General features: G+C 41.4%; 1 protein-coding gene across 2 annotated transcripts in view; it reads left to right on the top strand.

The window, feature by feature from the left end:
• The window catches only part of clip2 (CAP-GLY domain containing linker protein 2), a 45,977-nt gene that overhangs the window by 22,064 nt on the left and 2,651 nt on the right, over positions 1–21,262 (top strand). For both annotated transcript variants that reach the window (XM_083987187.1, XM_083987188.1), the window contains exons 6-16: positions 1,717–1,914; positions 2,033–2,136; positions 3,813–3,873; positions 9,290–9,340; positions 10,978–11,343; positions 11,734–12,309; positions 12,408–12,465; positions 15,171–15,254; positions 16,804–16,960; positions 19,314–19,473; positions 20,739–20,927. In XM_083987187.1, coding sequence (XP_083843313.1) covers positions 1,717–1,914; positions 2,033–2,136; positions 3,813–3,873; positions 9,290–9,340; positions 10,978–11,343; positions 11,734–12,309; positions 12,408–12,465; positions 15,171–15,254; positions 16,804–16,960; positions 19,314–19,473; positions 20,739–20,927 — 2,004 coding nt within the window. The remainder of the gene's footprint in view (positions 1–1,716; positions 1,915–2,032; positions 2,137–3,812; positions 3,874–9,289; positions 9,341–10,977; positions 11,344–11,733; positions 12,310–12,407; positions 12,466–15,170; positions 15,255–16,803; positions 16,961–19,313; positions 19,474–20,738; positions 20,928–21,262) is intronic.

Raw genomic sequence — 21,262 nt, 5'->3', positions numbered from 1 at the left:
GAAAGCAACAAATACAGATCTTCTAACATACAAGATCTTGAACACAATTTTAAGAAACCTTTAAATTTACTATAACTTTCCTACATTGGAGTTTCTTTGCTTATTAAATATACAAAAAAAGAAGCTGTTGCAGATAAAAAAAATTTTTTTTTTAACTTTTACTCTGTGAGATATAAAGTCTCCAGTTTCAGACAGTGGGGTTATGAATGAGTTGATTGTATCTGAGCTGCTGAGCACTTAATCATTTGCATTTTGTTGCCAGGCAGCGTGAAGCTCTGATTCACTGACTCTGCGTTTTACCGCTGCGTGAGAAATCATCAGAGCTGCAGCTGGAGGAGAAGTTTTTTTTTTTTTTTTAAAGGGAGGAGAAGTTTTCAACACGCTGCGTCTTTAAGAGTAATGTCCTCGGCGACGGTCGGTAACAAGCTTAAAGCGAATGAGACGTCAGGATATCTCACATTGATTTTAGCTCCTGGCCCTGAGCCAGATCTGGGATGGAGAACACTCCCCTTTACTTTGCTTAATTGTTGGCAGCAGCTTCAGACAGAGCTGAAGGCAACCTGATCACACAGCACAAAACGCTCCGACTCACCGTCGTCATTCCATAAGCTCTCGTACCGCAATTATGCCATAATTAGTTTTGTCAGCAGCGGTGGGGAAGTCGTCACTGATTTGCATGGGTATAATTTGCAGGTGAACATGAGCATCTGAGACACAGACAAGTTTCACCTCCCATATTGAACACAGTGTTAAAAGCCTCAGTCTCTGCATCAGGTGCTGCATAAATATTAATAACACCAGTCAGCAGTTTTTCCTCAGTGAAACAAAAACCTACACAAAAGCAAGAATCCAGGACGTCGGCTCTTTTCTTCAAAATGCAGGATTGTTTTTGTTTCTGAGAAGTGTTTTTTTCTGCTTCCATCCAAACTTCTAACAGGTCAGACAGGAATCCTGTCAAAGAGCATACTCTAGTGGTGAAAGAAAACGTTGCATCTTTCATTACAAATTGGATGCCTGTGCTTTTTGATCTTATACTTTCCCCAAACACTCAAATATTCCCTGAGAGAATAAAAAGAAAACAAACTCTTGGCCAAGGTTGTGAGATAAATATTTATAATTTAAATTTCCATGTCGAACTTGTCGTTTCACCGCAAACTTCCTCTCTTCAGGAGGAAGCTACTCACACACAAGCCTGTGTATTTCTTTGTTTTGCCGTTTTTAATTTCACCTTAACACGCCTGTTATTTTTTTTTTAGGATTTGCTCTTTACTGATCATGAAATATTTCATCTGTGATCACATGAAAGTGAAGTGTCATGGTGTCAGATGAACAGAACAGTTATTTTACTGATCAAAAACATGAGTTTGACTCTAAGTTTCGTCACAAAGCAAAGTTTTCTCATGTCGAGATGACAGAAACTGTTTCCCGTGATCATGAAATAAATATATTGTGATCTTTGAGACAATAAAGTTTGATGTCAGAGGATCAGATCAGACGCATGCGATCTGAGACACAGACATGATTTGCTCGTCTTTTCTCCACCCTCTGTGCATCAGTGTCTCCATTTCTTCCTGCCCTTTCTGACTCATCTTTTCTCTTTCTCATCCTCTCACCCATTTAAATATTTCACCCGTTAAATATTTCATCCCCCCTCCCGCCCCCCTCCCTCTCCCCTTGTCCACGTTTCCTTATGTTTTATGCTCTTTCCCTCTTAAGCTGACAGAGACGTCGTCGCGCTACGCCCGCAAGATCTCCGGCACCACCGCTCTCCAGGAGGCGCTGAAGGAGAAGCAGCAGCACATCGAGCAGCTGCTGGCCGAGAGGGACCTGGAGCGGGCCGAGGTCGCCAAGGCAAACAGCCACATCTGCGAGGTGGAGAAGGAGCTGAGCGTCCTCAAGGCGCAGCACGTGCAGGTATACGGGGACAGGGACGTTGATTGTCTGCCAGAGAGGAGCAGGGAGATCAAGTTAGTATAATAACAATGAATCTGGTGTTACACCTCATCGTCACCTCTCCTCTTCCTCCCCGCAGTATGTAACGGAGAACGAGGGCACGCTCCAGCAGGTCAAAGCCGTGTTGACCAGCACACAGAAAGACAAACTGGAGCTGGCCAATCAGCTGGAAGAGGAGAAAAGGTAAAATCCAAAAGTACATTCTTCCATTATCAGATATTAAATGATGCTTTTGCTCCTGTCATCATAGACTTGAAGGTTTTCTCATTTTATTTCAATCATTTTCAGTGCTGACACTTGCATCATCAACACAATTAAAAGAAGTGTTTATCTTGAGACCATGAATTCATGAGGGAATCGATCACAGTGTTATATTTTACTCTAATTAAAGCCGCCTCTCGTCAGTCATTAAACACTCCAACAATTAAACTATCCACTTGAATGTATTTAAATTGAAATGAACAAGTTTTTCCCTTTTTCTTATTTCTCATGTAGACTCATGTTTAACTGACTTTTTTTATATTAAAGCTACAGTTGGTAAGTTGACGAAAGTAAACTCCGCGACTTGGTTGGAAATTTCAAGACAATACACCCTCAGGTCCCTCAGTAGCCATAAACGCACCCACAGAAGACGTGCCGTATCCATAGCAACCAGAGACTCCAAAACGATTGACAGAGGTGAAAAGAGGGAGCTGATGGTGTATCGTCTTGAAATGTCCGACCAAGTCGCGGACTTTACTTTCACTTTCGTCAGCTTACTATGACGTGTAGGAGCGGCGATTGGCTGCTCCTCCTGCTCCTCCTGCTCCCTCTACCTGACTGGTGGAGAATCGTTGGTCGCGGTGGATTTTGGCAAATACGATCACAGGCTGTAGGTGGAGCCAGAGGAGTTGGATTTTGGCCTAAATTACCCATTTAATGTCTGACCATCAGAATATAGTGACAGTTGCAGCAAATTTGACTGAATAATTGTTACCAACTGAAGCTTTAATGACATGAATATAAAGTAATGAGACTTCAAGCCCACTCAGGGTCAGTGTGAAAACATAACACTCCACTCAGGTAACACACATGCTGCTGCTGCTGCTGCTGCTGCTGCTGCTGCTGCTGCTGCTGCTGCTGCTGCTGCTGCTGCTGCTGCTGTGAGAGCAGGGACGATAATTATAAACTGTGAGAGTCCTGAAACACTAAAAAGAGCAGAAGGCAAAATAACTACCCACTCGCACAGTGAACTTAAATTACACACTGTTCAAGTAATTTAGAAGTGAACCCGAGTGTATGACGGCTTGCAGTTCAACAGTCGTCTATTATTTCTCCTGATGTTGTCATGGACGAAAAGACCTAAAATGAAACTCTACACAGAGTCCTCGGTTACTATATAAGCTAATTATTCAAACAAATCCAACCCCATATAAGCAGTTTGCACTATATACTGTATGTTTACTTGTATCACTTTCATGACTGTGTCTTAATGACAAGACTGGAGTCAGGATGTGGTCAGCTTACTTTAGCGTAGTTTAGGCTCTGTCTGAAGTCTAAACCACACCTATGTACACAAACAGAAATATAAACATGAAAAACTTGTGGTTTCAGAAAAAAAAAGTTTGATGCAGGAGCTATTTCTGGGTGAACAACAATGTGGAGCAGGGCTGTCACTGTCTGTGAAGCCTGTACTCACCAACCAGATTTTACAAGATCCCCTGAAACTGAGGCAGGGCATCTACAGTATGAAGTAGATCTTAAATCAGAAAATGGCACTTTTACATTTTCTGGGTGGATCAATATGACAGTTTTAGTGTTGGTGAGTTTGTTATTCTACTTTCAACAGGACCTAACTGATCCATTTTTTTTACCTACAGGAAAGTGGAGGACCTCCAGTTCAGAGTAGAGGAGGAGTGCATCACCAAAGGAGATCTGGAGGTATGTATCAGCATGATTAATAACCTATAAACTCTCAATATAATGTATGTATGTCATGGGACTACGGATGGAAACTAGCTCCTAGCTAAATCCGACATATTTACTACAATTAATTGTTGTTTTTTTGTATGTTCATGAATATGTGAGGTCCCATTTCAAATAAACCTTTAAATAAAAATAAAAATAAATGTGTTTCCTCATACTAATGATAATATCACAGGGCCATGTTTGAGCAGACGGTTTTTCATGCTGAGTAACGTCAGACAGCACCGTCAGTATAACACAAACCCTGGAGACAAAAAGGACCCTCACTGAAGGGTTGATGCAGAACCGATGATCATGTGTTTGGGAAGATGCTTCATCAGGGAGGACGAGCTGGAGCAGAGGAGCTGTGGAGCCAAAACTTAAACGAAACAAACCACACTTCACGAAAACATATTTCTTTTCAAAAACAAAACATAATTTCTGAACAAATGCACAACATACGTCTAATGCATCATGTGTGAGATACAAACACAACATACCTTATGGTGCCAAGATGGTATGGGATTATAAAACACCATCCAACAACAATAATCAGGATCTATAACATTCAGTTTCCTTTACAAACTGAATAAAGTGTCCTCTGTATTGGTTGTCTGGCTTTTTCTAGAAATCCTAAATCTCCTCAAAGAGCCAACCCAACGTATCACATCAGACCAACAAAATAAACAAAATAAATCGGGCTCTTGCGCTAAATTTTCTTAAACGTATGCTTTCACAAATCACTGTACAGCAGATAATAAAACAGAAAATGAAACCGAGGCAACGTAAAGTACAAAGACACTGCTCTTCAGGGACGTCTTTATGTCTGCCTACTTCAATTGCCAGTGTTGAGGTACAAGTTCTTAGCCGGGCACACAGGGACCTCTGTACTCTCTTTAAAGTCTCACATAAGGCTCTGTGTAATAATCTTCTTTAATTAGCACATAATTCCTAAGTTTATCATTCCAAACCTCCTCTTTCCATTGTTACGAGTACTTACAAGTAAATAATGTATATCTGGGCGTCCCAGTGGTTCACCTGCTAGAGTGCGTATTATGTAGGCTTAGCTCTGATCGCATTGGATTCGAGTCTGACCTGCAACCCTTCGCTGCATCCCTTCTCTCTTCCCCTGACTTTCCTGTCTCTTCTCACTGTTCTATCCAAATAAAATCAAAATAAATTCTCACACAGTAATTCACCCTCCACAACAGCAGGGGGCCCTATGAGTCAATCTGAAAGCACCAGGAGGTTCAGAGCAGACTTCAAAGTAAGACAGACAGACACTGACTTACTCCAGATCCAACAGGGTCTTCTCGTGAAGTTTTTCCCCTCCAGCTTCCCGTTGAGTTCAGGGACCAACACTCTTTATACTGCACCACAGCACAAGATAAAGGGCCAAAACGTCTGGGCCAGGATTTCACACAGAGCCTCCATCCAAACACCTGATTGGCAGCTTCTTCTGTTATAACTCTGCTTGTTATAACTGCTTACCCCAGCAGCACAGAGACTTGATGAACAGAGCTGTGGTTTTTCAGCCGCCGCAGATTTTTGGGATGGAAGTCAAACAAAAAAAAGTGAGGATTTAAAAACCATGAATAAATCGCTGACTTCACCGAATGTGTGAACTCGTATCTAATTTCTAAGCACAGCTGCAAAGTCTGAACCCCGTTAGATAAAGTCCACTATCTGTGCTCTCGGCCGCCCGCCCCTTGAGAAAGAACCTGAATGGTAAATATAATTTGTTGACTTATATTAATGTGCTGCTGGCCGTCGCTGCACTTAGTCTTCAGAGGTATAATGCAAAAGAACACACCTGTGGTTGCACATTCGACATTTTTTAGCCTTAAAAACATCCTTCAGATAAGAATACATTTTTTAAAAAACTAATTTATGCCACATCTGCAGTTTCTGTCTTCATACTGCAACATAATGATTAATGCTTCCCTGTTAAATTATAAATCTGGAAATATTTTATATTTTTCTCTCAGTGCTTTCAGACACCCAGTCTGGTTCCAGCTGAACATGTAAATCTTTAAAAACAGTATATTAACTTTGATTTTTTAATGATTTCTTAAAACCAGGGTTCCTACTGTATACAAGTATGGAAAGTATGGAATTTGATTTTATACTTATGTTTATTATGTCCAGATCTGGAAAAGTATGGAAAATGGAAACTATTGTATGGAAATAATATTTATCTTAATACTTATCTGGGTTTGCTCTTATCTGAATTCCTTTAGGTTAATTATTTTGTATGCACTATTGTACCTAGCTACAATCTCCTGGAATTATTCGGTGACATAATGGCATACAAATTCAGAATAATGAAAACAAATGATTAATTGCATAATTTATTTATTATACATATCTAAATTCTCAAATGTCACAAATTATTTGAATGTTTTTACCGAGAAGTCTGGAAATTAGGGTTTGAGCACTTAAGTTATTTCAGTACACATGACTCAAACAGGCGCATTTAATGCATTGGGGAACTATTTTCAGCTGCGGATGAATACACATTTAGCATTCTGGTTCTTATAGCAGCAGAAACAGGGCAATGTGTGTGTGTGTGTGGGAATAAATCAAATGCTGCAGCATGTGTGTGTGTTCATGGTGTTTCCAAACCATGTTTATTAATGTGAATAAATATTTAAATTAATGAAATATAAAGATTATAAAATGTATGGATGTGAATATCTAGCACATGATCAAAGCGGCCGTGTGCAGCACAGACACGACTCTAAGCACTTACACATGACCAGCGATCACAGACTGGTCCTTCCCTGCTCTTCACTGCAAGATGCACTCTCTCTCTCTCTCTCCAGAGTCTGAAATCAAACTGTTCAGATGTGATCTGACTTTGCTCTCAAGCCTCCTCACTTCAAATCTTCCCATCATATAATCAACTCAGTTCTTGCACAGTGCTGCTGTCTACAAAGCTGCCCTTTCATCATCTGTTGACAGTCTGTTCTGATCTTTATCGTTCCCCTCCGATCTTTATGGCTCTCTTTTCCCTTTGAGTCTTTTTTCCCCCCTCTCTGTCTTTCTCTTTGTCTCTTTTTGTAGACACAGACGAAATTGGAACATGCCCATATTCGTCAGCTTGAGCAGAGACTGCTCCTCGAAAAGTCGAGAGCAGAGGCACTTCAGAAAGAATTAGAGAGGAGGAGGGTAAAAAAAAAAAAACACACGCACACAAAAAAAAAGCACGAGCCTCTTGCCTGTAGCCACTGTTCTGTGTGGTTCTGCACCTGTTTGCTTCTTTGTTGATGGTAGCATAACTCACAAGCTGCACAGGCTCCAGTCGTACGCCACCTGTCTCTGGTGTCCAAACCTGCATCGAATCAAACCCATGAGACAAACTCATGATAGATATTTCAACTCAACACACATGTGTACGTGTTAAAGGCTTCACTTTATGATCTGAGCTGAAAATTTGCATCACCATCTGTTCTGGACATTACATTAATAGATATCAATGCAGCTGTAACACCGGTTTTGTCAAGAATTAAAATGACATGAGGCTGTTTTCTGTAAAGATTCAACAACTGTCAATATTAAAATAATAGTGTTTAATAGATGAGGCAGTGTCATTCACTATCAAATCCCATCAAAAGACCAAAACCAAGAATGTTTCAGTCTGTCTCTGTTCTCTCTAACTTCTTCAGCTCGTCTGTGCCACTCAGCCTCTCAAAACATGAAGACTCACATATTCATTACGTTTATTCTATAAATATATTCATTTCAGACTACTGCTATCTGTATTTTGTAGCAAACAGGAACGTTTGTTAAGGACTATTTTCATATGTGATCTAATGGTAACACTTTAGATTAGGGAACACATATTCACCATTAACTAGGTGCTTATTAATATGCATATGAGTAGCTTACTAGCTCCTTATTAGTAATTATTAAGCACGTATTAACACCTTATTCTACATAGCCTTATTCTACCTCTATTACCATGAATTAAGATTTTCCCTGATATTAACTCCTAACTATCGCTTATTCATTGTAAATTAATGTATTAATGCTATACTAATTCAGAGTGATAAAGGAAGAATTACTGTTCTTGTGCTACTGCCCCTGTACAAGGCCCCAAAAACCCACTGGTTATTCACATCATTATTCAGAAACAACAAAGCATTAATTTGCAATGAATGAGCGATAATTAGGAGTTAATATGAGGAAAAATATTAATTCATGGTGTAATAGAGGTAGAATAAGGCTATGTAGAATAAGGTGTTAATACATGCTTAATAATTACTAATAAGGAGCTAGTAAGCTACTTATATGCATATAAATAAGCACCTAGTTAATGGTGAATATGTGTTCCCTAATCTAAAGTGTTACCCAATTAATAATAAGTAATTGCTTGCAGATAAAACAAATACCAAAATACAAAATGAGGAAAGAAATAAGTGTCATGATTAATTGATTAATGAGTGAGAATGAGCGTTACTTGGTGGTTGGTTTTGGTCTTTTTTTATGGGATTTGTTGAAATGATGTTTAAATATATTTCATAATACATCATATTGTTCCCTGTATAGAGATTTTAGCATCACCCTCACACCATCTTTTACAAAGTAACAGAGGCCACACATCCTCAACAAGACACTGATGGATGATTATTTGTAAGGAGGTAGAAAGATGTAAAACATACAATATATATACACACACTGACTTTATCTGCTCCTTCCCCTCCCTCATTCTGTCACTATCATACCATGAATCACGGTTATAATACTCCTCACCCTTAACTCCCCACCTCCACCTCCCCCGGACACTCCCGCCTGTGAAAGGAAACGCAGCACCAGCCGAGGCTCTCAGCTGCTTCAGCTTCTCACGTCTTCTGTTGCAGTAGCCGGTGTTTCGTTTATCATTTGAAACTGTGATTTATTATGATTTTGTTTTTTGAATTTCATTTAAAGGTTGCCGTTTGGATCAGTTGCCAGCTGCAATTTGTCAGATGCCAGAATGTAACATTTGACATAACCCTCTTCTATTTTAGCAGGAGAGCTCACGGTGGATAAATCTGCCCTAAGCCCTGTGATCGTTTCTGAGCAGTTGTGTAATTAGCAAACACATGAGAAATGGTTAAATTGTTGATGGGATTTATCCGCAGTTTTCCCGAGTAAATCCTCCGAGGCAAATGCCCATTTACAAGCCGTAGTTAAGTGCAGCAGAAAAGGACGTCCTTTACGGCTCTTTGACATGCAGCGCTGCACTTCAGACGAGGGAGAGCCTCCCTTCAATAATAGACAACCCTATCACAAAACAAAAGCGTACAAGCGTGTGCTTTCAATTTTCAGGCATCAAAAGATAACAAAACACTTTGAAAATGAAAAATGCTGGATTCCTATATGCAGTAAGGTTTGCTTCTGCCAACAGGGAAGATGCACTCATGATGCAGCATCCTTGAGGTTGGGTAAGAGAACCAAGGTGAAAAAGAGATTTGATCTTGTTTTGGCTTTGATCCGCTGCTGAGCTATCTCAATTCTTGACTTCAAATCGACTTCAGATGCTCAAGGACATTAACCTTGCATAGACCTCTTTTTTTTTCTTTTATTCCTGTGTGTTGTGCTGTGATCTGAATGCTATATACAGACAACATCTCTGACATGAATCAACTAGTCACTCTGAGGTCTGGTAGATTGTTTTCCCAGATGGTTGAAATTAACATCTGTGCACTGTGCAGCAGGTCCTCCTTCTTAATCTCCTTTCTGTTTTTTATTCTTTACTTTGATTGGATACAAGCGTGTGGTGGGTGTTTGCAGTGGGGTGTGTGTGTGTGTGTGTGTGTGTGTGTATGCTTGTGTGCGGTGTCACCGTGTGGAGGTTTGCTGTCGGCTTTATTATATTTGCTTGGCTGCTTCTAGATGATCAGAGAATGGCTGTGCTCTCCTCTCATCTTCCACTTCTTTGCACATACAGTGAGCTGCACAAATATTTGGACAGAGACACGTTGATCTGTCGGCTCCTTAGCGCTATGACTTTGGATAGGAATGATACAATGACTTTTAACATACTTAGTGCAGATGGCAGCATCATAAAGTGACTCTAATGGCTTTGTTTGAACTTGATCTTTGATACACCCTTGTACAAAAAGAAAAAAGCAGCGTGAGCACATTTGGTCTGCTTGGATATGGATACTGATTCAGGCAAAGCTTAGAGCTGCTCTAATCAACATATTAAATGAGTATGTGTAATATGAAAGGGGTCGCTATAGTAACAAACCCACACTATGTCTATATTTTGCACAGTGTGTAATTGTAAATATGACAAGAAACCCTCATGGGCCTTGTTTTGCAATGCTGACCACCTTTGCTCAGGTTGAACCTTATATTTCTATTTGAATATATTGTATACTGCAAAGTTTTCATATCTTGTATTCTTATACTGGTTATATCTTATACTTTGTCCAGGACATCTGTATGCCTGGTACATGTGGCAGGATTGACAATAAATTTGAACTTTGAGTTCTCAACTGAGGAAAAAACCAAAAACCCCTACCACATTACATGTAATCAAATGATCCATTGTTGATATTGAGTTCACATAATTGTTAAATCTGTGTAACAAGCAGTGAGCTGGTTTGTTACTGTTTTCAATACAGTCATTTGTACTGAGTATTGAAACACCTGCTCTCAGTGTGATTGACATGTAATCATGTAAAATCCTGACATCAGATAGAAAAATGGCTGCTAGTCTTTGTATCATGTTGTATCTGAGGAGTTCAACAGGAAGCCAAAGAGTGAGACAACGTGTCCCTGTCCTCATACTTAATGTAATGTGTTTTGTATTGTATTTTTCTACTGGAATGCACTCGACTGTCTACAAGCCTTTGCGAGGACCTTTAGGGGTTTCTCTTTGATTTCCTTTTAAATGATTTCCTTTCTGCTCTTGAATCAGTGTCACCTTTTCTTTGGAATGACGCCGTTCTGTTGCAGGGTGTCCCACCTGTTACGGTAATAAGGTCATTCTTTTGAAAGGCTGACATCTCTGTGCTGTGTGCAATAATGTGGAGAAAAAAAGCGTTTTTTAATAGCAGTGATGGATGTCGCTCTCTTCCTCGCCAGCAAACCACGGTGGAGGAGCAGAGTCGCATCATGCAGCTGGAGGAGGAGCTCACCCTCAGAAAAACCGACATCAAGAACCTCCAGGCTCAACTGGGCCACGGCTCGCAGCCGGTCGGGGACGGCGACGCCGACGACCAGCAGCCGGAGGCCCGGATCCTGCGCGAGCAGCTGCTGACGGCGGGCCGCGAGCACTTCAAGGAGAGCAGCGAGCTGAAAGAGAAGTACGAGACGGCGCTGGCGGCGAGCCAGCAGGAGGCAGACTCGCTGAAGGCGGTGGTTGATAAACAGAACCAGGAGATCAGTGAGCTGAAGCAGAAAGTCCAGCAGGCCACCAAGGAGAACATGGAGATGATGGACACCTGGAAGGTATTTGCTGCTTTCACTCTAATCCAATACAAACTGTTCAAACAACTTTAGCAAGAGTCACGGGCTTATTCCACCTGGCTCCCTGTGATGGAGGGTTGAAAGTGTGTGTGTGTGTGTGTGTGTGTGTGCTGCACTGGCAAAGAGCAGTAAGATTGGATTTACCTTTTCAAATGTGGCAGGTTTCATGCTGACATATGTGTGAGGATTAAGAGGAATCAGGTTCTCCCACTAAATTCTACTCACAGCACAGAGAAGCTGAACTTTGACCAAGGAAAATTTTGCTTGTATTAAAGGAAAGAGAAATGAAAAATGTTTCTCATTCCGATCTATTTGAGTAGCGGTTTCCTAAATAATCAACCAGCTAATTCTTCTCTTTTTTTTCCTCCGCAGGCTAAATTTGACACTTTAGTGAGCGACCACCAGAGATCCCTGGAGGAGCTGAAGGCCGCCCTGAGCGGCGATCATCCCACTCCGGAGGGCCAGGAGCAGGACACCCAGGAGCTGAGGGCCACTCTGGAGAGCCTGAAGATGGAGCACCAGCTGGAGTTGGAGAATCTCAAGGCCAAGCATAAGATCGAAGCCGCAGTTCTGACCAAGGAGCGCGAGGACTTCTCCGCCCGTCTGCAGGAGGCCAAAGTGCAGCTGGCCGAGGGCAGTCAGACGTGGAGGGCCGACGCCGAGGCCAAAAGCGGAAAGCAGGCCCTGGAGGAGGCCACGGATAAGCTGCAGAAGGCGGAGCACAGGCTGGCAGAGATGGAGAAGCTGCGGGCGGAGCAGGACAGAAGCACAGAGGAACTGAGGGAGCGTCTGGAGCTGTCGGAGAAGAAGATGAGCGACTACCAGGCCCTGCAGAAAGCCCAGGCAGAGAGCCAGGAGGAGATCCAGAAACTGGAAGAGAAGCTGAGGGTGACGGCGAACCAGCTCCAGGCCATCCAGGCAGACCGCTACACATCCCATGATGCAAATGTGAGTGGCTGAGAAGAGGGGATAAGGAGCAAGTTAGGAATCCAAAAAGTCTAATTGTTGATTAACTTTCTATTTTTTTTTTATTTCAACTCTTTCAGGTGATAGAGGATAATGAAATTTCAGATGAGAAGATGAAGCTAAAACAGAATATCGAAGGTAAATCCTGATATTGTTCCCTAAAGTGATCAAAAATCATTTGATACTATTTATTTTGTCAATCCACTATTAAAATCATTTTATGTGTCAGCATTTATATTGTGTCTGTCTACAAAGTGCAGATCATGTCCATTTAAAGGGATAGTTCAACATTTTGGCCAATTGGCCTATTGCCATCATTCCTATAGCCTTAGCAGTAGGTTCGTTACCTTTAATTGTCAGTGCGAGCTATTTTTAGAACGGTGGAGCCGAGCCACGAGCTGCTCAGAACTACGCTACGGAGGCTCATGAGCTTTCTTGGTTTCCCTCATCAAACTCATAAAATACACCATCCAACAGGTAAATTCATGCAAAACCGCTGATGCACGTTCCTGTCGGGGTCAGTTTTTCAGCAAGCAGTCTCTGCATTTGCCTCGAAAACAACTCTGTCTTGTAACGATCCGTTATTATCTCATAGCATGGTGAATGTGCAGGTCACAACTTGTCCACAAGAGCGTTTCGGAGTTGTTGGATTGTGTATTTGAGTTTGAAGAGGAAACCAAGAAATCCCATGAGCCTCCATAGCGTAGCTCTGAGCAGCTCATGGCTCTGCTTCGCCGTTCTAAAAATAGCTTGCACCGACAATTAAAGGTAACGAACCTACTGCTATGACTATAGGGAATACGTAGTCAGGCACAAAACCTGTTCAACTGAGATTAAATAAAGGGAGGAATTTTGTGTTTTTATAGTTTTTGAATTCACTGTGGTATCAGTTGTGTGCAGAAAGCAGTAACAGTGTTGTTCTGTCATAGTCAGAGCAGATGGACACACTGAGTAGCTGCTACTCAACGCAAGAGCCACACACAGAGCAACAACCCACATTAGCTAAAGTCTCCTTTAATCTGAATCACAAACACAAGCAGGCGTCTCCCCCTGCACTTCAGCTGAACACTAAACCAGCCACCAGACAAACCTTCACCAGGGAAAAGTGCACTGTTAACGTCAGTGTGCAGGCGAGATGGTTAATTATCTGCTCAGCCGCAGCACATGAATAGAGTGTGGACGTCTCTGCAGACATCACTGTGGTCCAGCGTAGATCCTGTTGTCGTTACACAACAACCACCACCACCATCACAGCCAGCAGCAGCAACAGCTCACACTGTCTGTCTGCCCTTGACATGTAGCTACAGAGGAAGTTTGTTTACTACAACACCAGCACTCAGAAAACTGCCAGCTGCTGTCAGTCAAACACCAACAGGCTCCTCCATCCAGATCAGACAAAAAGAAACATTTTGATTTTTGTACTAGAATGTTTTATCTCCTTTTTTTCACACTAAGAGATATATATGTTTTAGGGCTGTCAGTTGGATATTTAATCAAGGTTTGCCACATTTTTTTTTATCTGTTCAGAATGTACCTTAAAGTGATACGCCAAAAAAATTTTTTTCATGTCTTGCCTCACTCCCGAGTCCATGACAAGTAGATAGACACCATCCTTTCGACTGTGCGTGCAGTAGCAATACGGGCAGAGCTGGTGCATCGCTAATTAGCTTAGCTCAAACACTGGAAGTGCATAGGTAATGTTAGCCTGCCTCCTACCCGAGCCGAAATCAGCAGTCAGAAGCTAATTTCATTTTAGCTCTAAACTCTGTAAATATATCACTTAATCGACATTTCAAACATTTTTAGGCGAGAAAGTAGCCGTTTAGATCAGCAGTGTGTCGTTAATTTGTCTCAATATCAGCTGTTTACAATTTAGTTCGGACGAATTCGGCGCTACTCAAGCTAGCCGCTGTGCCAACGCACTTCCGGTTACTTTCACAAAATAAAACACCCGTTGCCCTTTACATACAGAAAACCATGACGATAGAATTTGTGCTTTTACTTTGAAATAGGAAGCTAACCTACCCTCGATGTAGCATCTTGACCACTCAAGATGCCTTACCGGAGACTTTTGTCAGCTCTGAGACAAAGATCGGCCCGCCGGTTTCCATTTAGAGTTGCTGAAGAGTTTCTCTGATGACTTTATGTGGAGGCAGGCTAACACTACCCATGCACTTCCAGCGTTTGAGTTAAGCTAATTAGCAGTGCACCAGCTCTGCCCGTATCTCCCTTGTTACTGCATGCACAGTCGAAAGGATGGTGTCTATCTGCTTGGCATGGACTCGGGAGTGAGGCAAGACACGAAAAAAGAAATGTTGGCGTATCCCTTTAAAGGGATATTTATTATACTTTATTATACGTGAACCAAAAACTTTATCATACGTGAACCAAAAACAGTGAAAAATATTGTCCAAAAAAAAAGACATCATTGCATTCAGTATAAAATACATGTTCAGATTATAACAACATCAGAGTGGTAACTGTTGACTGAGACCGTTCAGCTTGAGACTCCAGTCTCAACTGAGTTTTCATGTTTACACTGGAAAAAGGAGGAGGTGTGCATATTTGTTACAGGTAAAAGAGGCGATGTAGCCAACAAAAGCAAGATGAAGACAGAAATACACTGTCTGGCTGTACAGTTGAAGAAAAGAAAAGAGAAGTCACCTGTATTGTTGTTTCTTTAGGGTGGTCTCCCAAGTTTAATAGTTAATCCTCTGGATCCTACATCAAAAACCTGAACTATCTGTTTGACAATGATCTGTAGCTTCAGATCTGCACTGTGCACATGTGACATGATTTCTTGAACACTGCGAGGTATTTAAAGTTGTTTTGTTTTCCCTCAGAAACAATGGAGAAGCTGTTGAAAAGGGAAAAAGAGGTCTCAACTCTCACCTCCCAGGTCGAGGCCCTCAAATCACAAATTGGAGGTAATTTTCATTTTCAAGAGCAAATCACAACCTTTTCCAAAGTAAATTATTTCTTCTGTCAGTTTTTTATTTATTTTTTGGGGGGGTACACAAAATCACACACAGTTTTTGTGAAGCCTGACTATTTATCACTCCACGTTTAAAACAAGTTGAAAGCTTGATAGTTGGCTGAAGCGTTTCCTTTTCGTGTCACATTTCTCTGCGTGTAAACTCGTCATCCACGTCACATTAACGGCGTTAAGCGTCGCTCCCTTTGTTCGCCTGCTCGTGCGGCAACTTCAGGCTCCACTTCACTGTCTGCCAGTCAGTCACGGCGAGTTCAGCGCGCAGTGGAACGTGCTCGTCTTCGCCGTCACAATCTTTGATCGCCCGCCGAGAGATCTGTCAACCTGCTGTCTTCTGAAAAGGAAAAAGTTCCCCCCACATCAAACGGCTTTGTGTAGTTCACATAATCAAACTGACACACTTTGAAGAGCGCAGTGTAAATAATTTAAAAGGAGAAAAAGGACTAAAATGAGACACAAAGTGGAGAATAGTTGCGTTATTACACATGATGTGTCGATTATTGATATATTATTCTGTTTCATTGTATGCTTTTTTATTGAAATAAAGTTTGAATGCCCCGATAATTGATTCTTACAACCAATAGAAAGTTAAAGTCGAGGCTTTTAATGTTGTTTATCTGCAGAGGAAGTGAATGAAGCTGACATTTGTGTTAGCAGAAGGGGGAGCTCCATGAAAAGCCTTTTGTCCTTCTGCTAATCAGTGAGCAAAGATCTGATCAGAGAAAGACAGACATGTTCTGAGTTGTGTAAGTGATGAACGCTGAGCACACAGATGCAGCTTTGGGTAGTCTTTGCTGAAATGGATTAGTTTCTTCCTTTGGTAGATCCTTTGGTATCAGTTTAAACGCTGCGAGTGTAATTCCTGGAATAGGCACGAGCAGGATAAAGGATTTCTGCGATTATACAAAAATTACTCTAAAACTGTAGCATTATCCGTTTGCATCATCTCAATAAGCCATATATGTTACTGTTTATCACTGGTGATCATCATGTAATCACTGGACTGAGAATGTCAACTGTGTCCTTCTGTGTTAACAGAAGAACTGTATCCAAGACAATCCAGCATTTAGTATTTATGAACAGTACAACAACTACTCGTGTCTCTTCCTGTGAAGCCTCCTCGACTGTATGAACACTTAATCAATGATTGACAACGACATAGCTGTTGTCATATGTTGATCACACAGAACCAAAGCCTTACAGTGTGTGATGAAATATTCCTTAATTTTTATACACATATACATGTGGGTGGCTTATCTTATTGTAACGGTGTATGATTAAGAATTTAAACCAATCAGAATGAACAACACCACAGCGTGGTAAAAAAATTGTACAATATTATTTTAAAACACTCATTAATAACTAAATTACTAAACATTCATGAAGCCAATAAATCATTGTAATAAATATAGTAAGTGAAGATGATTTGTTATTTCAGTTTAAATTCACATCAAAAATATTTCTTTATTCTTCTCCTCCACCAGGTCTGGAGGGCAAAGTTCGCTCCGGGGAGAAGAAAGCTGAAACCCTGGCCAGGGAGAAGATGCGTGTGGAGGCGGAGCTGGAGTCCATGACAAAGAAGTCCCATGATGCCTCTGGGCAGCTGGTCAGCATCAGCCAGGACCTACTGAAGAAAGAGAGGTATGGAGACGAGGCTCTATATTTAATTTAAATCTTTGTTGTCCCATCTTTACTAATAGTATTAATATTAATTATTAAAGTGTGTCAAGCCCACTGTTAAATTAGAAAACCCACCAAATGTGTGTCAAATCCTGATATATGCAGACTTTACAGTGTTCTAGTGAGAAACACAGTAGTTTTCTGAGTATCACTGAGGTTCATGAAGACACTTTAAGAGATCTGTTTCATGTGGGAAGTAAAAGACTTGTCTTGATCTAAATTATTCCCAGGACCCCACACGGTAATAGCATCCAGAGTATCTATATCATTGGATAATGTATTCCTGAGGCATTCAGGGCCAAGTACTAGAGCTTTATAAATAAAACAATGCTGATTGTACAGGTCTTCATGCCTTAAAGACTTGTCCCAGTTGATTAGTGTGATCTGTCTTCATAGGTAACCAAAACAAAACCTGAACACTTACACTGATTTTAGATATTTTTTGGTCCCCACCAACTCCTGAGGGTAGATTCTGTATTTTTAACAGCTAAATTTGAGATTAAAAAAACTTGCAAATTGTGTTTGAGGCACACATTTGTGACACAACAACAGAGAACATCGTGTCTTGGATGCTGAGAGTAGTTATTTATGACAGATCACAGAGGTGTGAGTGAAATTTCTCAGGTGAAGTTTTGGTTAAACTGCGGAGATTACCTCGAGTGGTGACTGAAATGTCAGCTTTGCCAGCTCGGGGGCGTACGGCCGCTGGTCCTCCTCCCACCAGCACATATGGCCGCGGCACATCGCTGCGAAACAGGAGGCCTGTTCCTCTTGAGCAGCGGAGGGAAGCGGCAAAGAGCTGCCAGATGTCCACCTGTCGCAGACTGAATTAGCCCCCTCTCCAGCCCTCCCTGCTTCATTTTATGTCGCCGAGGCCGAAGCTGCCAAACCCTGGCTACGTTCAATAAAGCTCCTGATGGCCGAGGTCATTATTTAACCACCCAAGTGTAAAGAGGAAGTTGTCACGGCATCACTGCAGCAGAGGCGCAGGGCTCCACAGACACATTCACATTCAGACAATGCATCTATCTGCAGCGCAGTTTGAACTCACATTGGTCTAATTGTATTACATTGTTGGCTATCTTACATTATGCAGCTTTTATATTATTGATGGTTATGATGTTAGTAAGAGCTGCAAGACACTAAAAGTAAGTGCCCTTGGCTGCGGGTGGAATATTTTTCTGTGCATTGTCACTGAGGCAATTAATGTTATATGCAATAGAAGTATATACATGCCATTTGAAAGATTCAGTGGATGTCTCCATTTGAACCGGTGTTATTGGAGGCTCGTATCATTTGCTTCTCTTAATGTTACCGCTGCTATTTCTGTCTGTGACATCATACTGGGAGACCAGACGAGCGCATCGCCTCGAAAAAATGTGCAGCACATTTTTATCTCGGGAAGTTGCCAAGGTGATTCAAGGAGAGTCCAGCACAGGCTGTAACGCCATTGAAAAAATACACAGAGAAAGTCTGTGTGTTAGTCATGAATCAGTGAAACTGAGCTCAGTCGCTGCAGTTGGATTTGGTTCTTTCATCACCAAGAGCAGCTGGAAACAGTGAGGAAGATGAAGAGCGTGAGGAAGACCCTGCTTCAATAAAGAAAATATAAAAGTGTTTTTTTTTTTTTGTGTCCACTCGGGGCAGCACAGGTACAAACTAGAAACACAACACCAGCTTGTAAACTACATCCTACTTCCCCTTCATGTGATGCATTTGCTTCTTTGATGTAGAAATATTGATTACAACTACTTGAATATGTGACCTAACAACATTACCACAAAGAGAAAACATCTTAGAGCAGAACTCTGTTCTCTGTTAAGTGCAGCTTTATCACAAGTGAATATGTGGAACCTAAAATAAGTATGGAGGCAGAAAACAGCTGCCAAACAGATGAGTGTACTGTATGTGGTTGTGTGATATTGTCAGGCCAGTTCATGTCAAACTGCAGCGCCTGGCTGCGGGGAGGAGGCATCCATCCACCAGCCGCTCTTCCATCTACAGGGAGCGAAGCCGTCTCCACAGTCCCCATTGGCCAGACTAACACATTATTCACATAATGGGTTTGCTGAGCTTTTAAATAGTAATGACCTTTGTGGAAGGTCTGAGTAGATGTACTGCTCATATAATCCTTGAGAGCGAAACTGCACTGCCTCTCTGTTATTATTATTATTATTGCGCTTCGGAGCAGTCAGGTTCACAGCGAGATGCAGCCGTCAGAAAAACACCAGTGGAAAATGGCCTCTTTCTTTTTTTTTTGTCCTCCCAAACACTCAAAGCTCAAGGTTTCTTTTTCTTGCTTTTTTTTTTTCAGGAGTCTGAATGAGCTGAGGGTGCTGCTGCTGGAGTCACATCGCCACTCACGAGACATGGAGAAAGACCTGAACCGAGAGGTGCACAAGGCCGAGTGGAAGGTGAAGGAGCAGAAACTCCAGGAAGACATCAAGACCCTGCGAGACAAACTGCTCCTACTGGTGAGAAAGACAAGACGATCTGAACACGGAAAAAAACATGTTGTGATGAAAAGCTGATACCAGCTGTGAGGTTTATCAACCCCCAATAATTCCCCAGAAAGCCCAAAGCAAAACAGTCTTGAACGCAGCGCAGTATAAATCTGTTTTGTGCTTGTCAAAGAGAAATTCAGGTCAAGATCAGTTTAAGAACAAGAAAGTAGACGAGTCTGTCCAGACACTGACAACATATTACTGGAAGAAATTCAGCCGCCGCAATAATTTCTCTGCTGACAACCTTATTGATTCTTCTGTGTGTTTGTTGTTTTTCTTGAATGGTGTTTTTTTTTTTTTACTCTGGTGGTGGTTTTAAACCTTTTGTAGAAAAGATGGTAAACATCATGAAGGTTTACGCTTTCCTTCCTCACAAATCCTCAGTGTGTGTTTTTAAGCCGATGCAGCAAAGGTTAGGAAACATTGATTTTCATTTTCTAGTGCGGATGAAGCTCTGCAGATGTTCAGGATCCTACATTTCCCATAATGTTAGCAACCTTCGTTAGGCCCCTCCCCCCTGGCGAACAACCACATTTTTTTCAAATCTCTACAGCCATGAATTAAAACACAGGCTTTACTCTGACAAATTGTTGCCCATACATACAGACATAAAAACTTCAAAAACAACAACAAAGTATACGTATAGTGCCAAAGTTTTTCTTTGATTTGATAAATATCCATATATTCATATACCAATCAATAAATAAAATGTTTTATTGGTTCAGTAGATGAATTCATAATCCACATTTCTTACAGCTGGATGGTAACACTTTATAACAAGTACACACTATTAAGCATTAAATACTGAATTCATTATTTATAACACATGAATACTCATTAGTATGTAGTTTATAAACAGTTAAAAATGTTTTACTCATCATTGATAAGCACTAACTGTATGTATAAACTACAGACTAATGAGTATTAATGCGTTATAAATGAAGAATTCAGTATTTATTAATGCTTAATAGTGTTTACTTATTATAAAGTGTTACCCAGCTGGATAACAGAGTAGCCTACAGAGGAGGAAAAGTGTCCACAAACATAAACTGACTACAAAGCTACAGCAAATCACTATTCTGTTGTGTTCATACACAGATGTTAATGCTGTGAACTTGTGAATAATGCATGATCCACATGTTAACCACATATGTAACATGATATGAATTATTTAACAGCAGACTTTTGTCATGATCTGCTTTAAACGTGTGTGTGTGTGTGTGTGTGTCTTTCAGGGTCGGGAGCGGTCCTCACCTGATCACCGGCGGTACTCGATGCTGGACCCCTCGGCTCTGGACTCGGAGGTGAGCCGCCTGCGCCAGCGGCTGCTCAGCACCGAGGACGCCCTGAGGAACGCTCTGGAGCACAACCAGCAAGTGGACCAGCTCGTCCTGGCCATGCGTAAACACCCAGAAAAAAACCCGGTAAAGCTGCAGAGACACCTGTTTTATGGAAAAAGGAGCCTGAGAAGATAGAACATGCATAAGACAGGGCGTTTTGTAAATATCAGAGGAGGTCATGTTTGTACATCAAAGATACATTCTGAGGAATGGTTTGACATTTTGGGAAAAGCACTTATCTGTTCTCCCGAGGAGCATTACAGGAGAGAACATTTTACCGCTCATGTCATGTCTGTGCCATAAATATAAAGCTACCACCTGCAACCACTTAGTTTAGCTAAGCTTAGCTTAACTGACACAAAGGCTGTGTCCCATTTTGCTTTAGCAGTTATAGTAGATGACGAAGGCCAAAGCAAAAT

Source organism: Trachurus trachurus, assembly GCF_905171665.1.
Source record: "Trachurus trachurus genome assembly, chromosome: 14".
NCBI lineage: Eukaryota > Metazoa > Chordata > Actinopteri > Carangiformes > Carangidae > Trachurus > Trachurus trachurus.
Note: the sequence above shows the minus strand (reverse complement) of the source record. Positions and strands in the feature narration are given on the sequence as shown.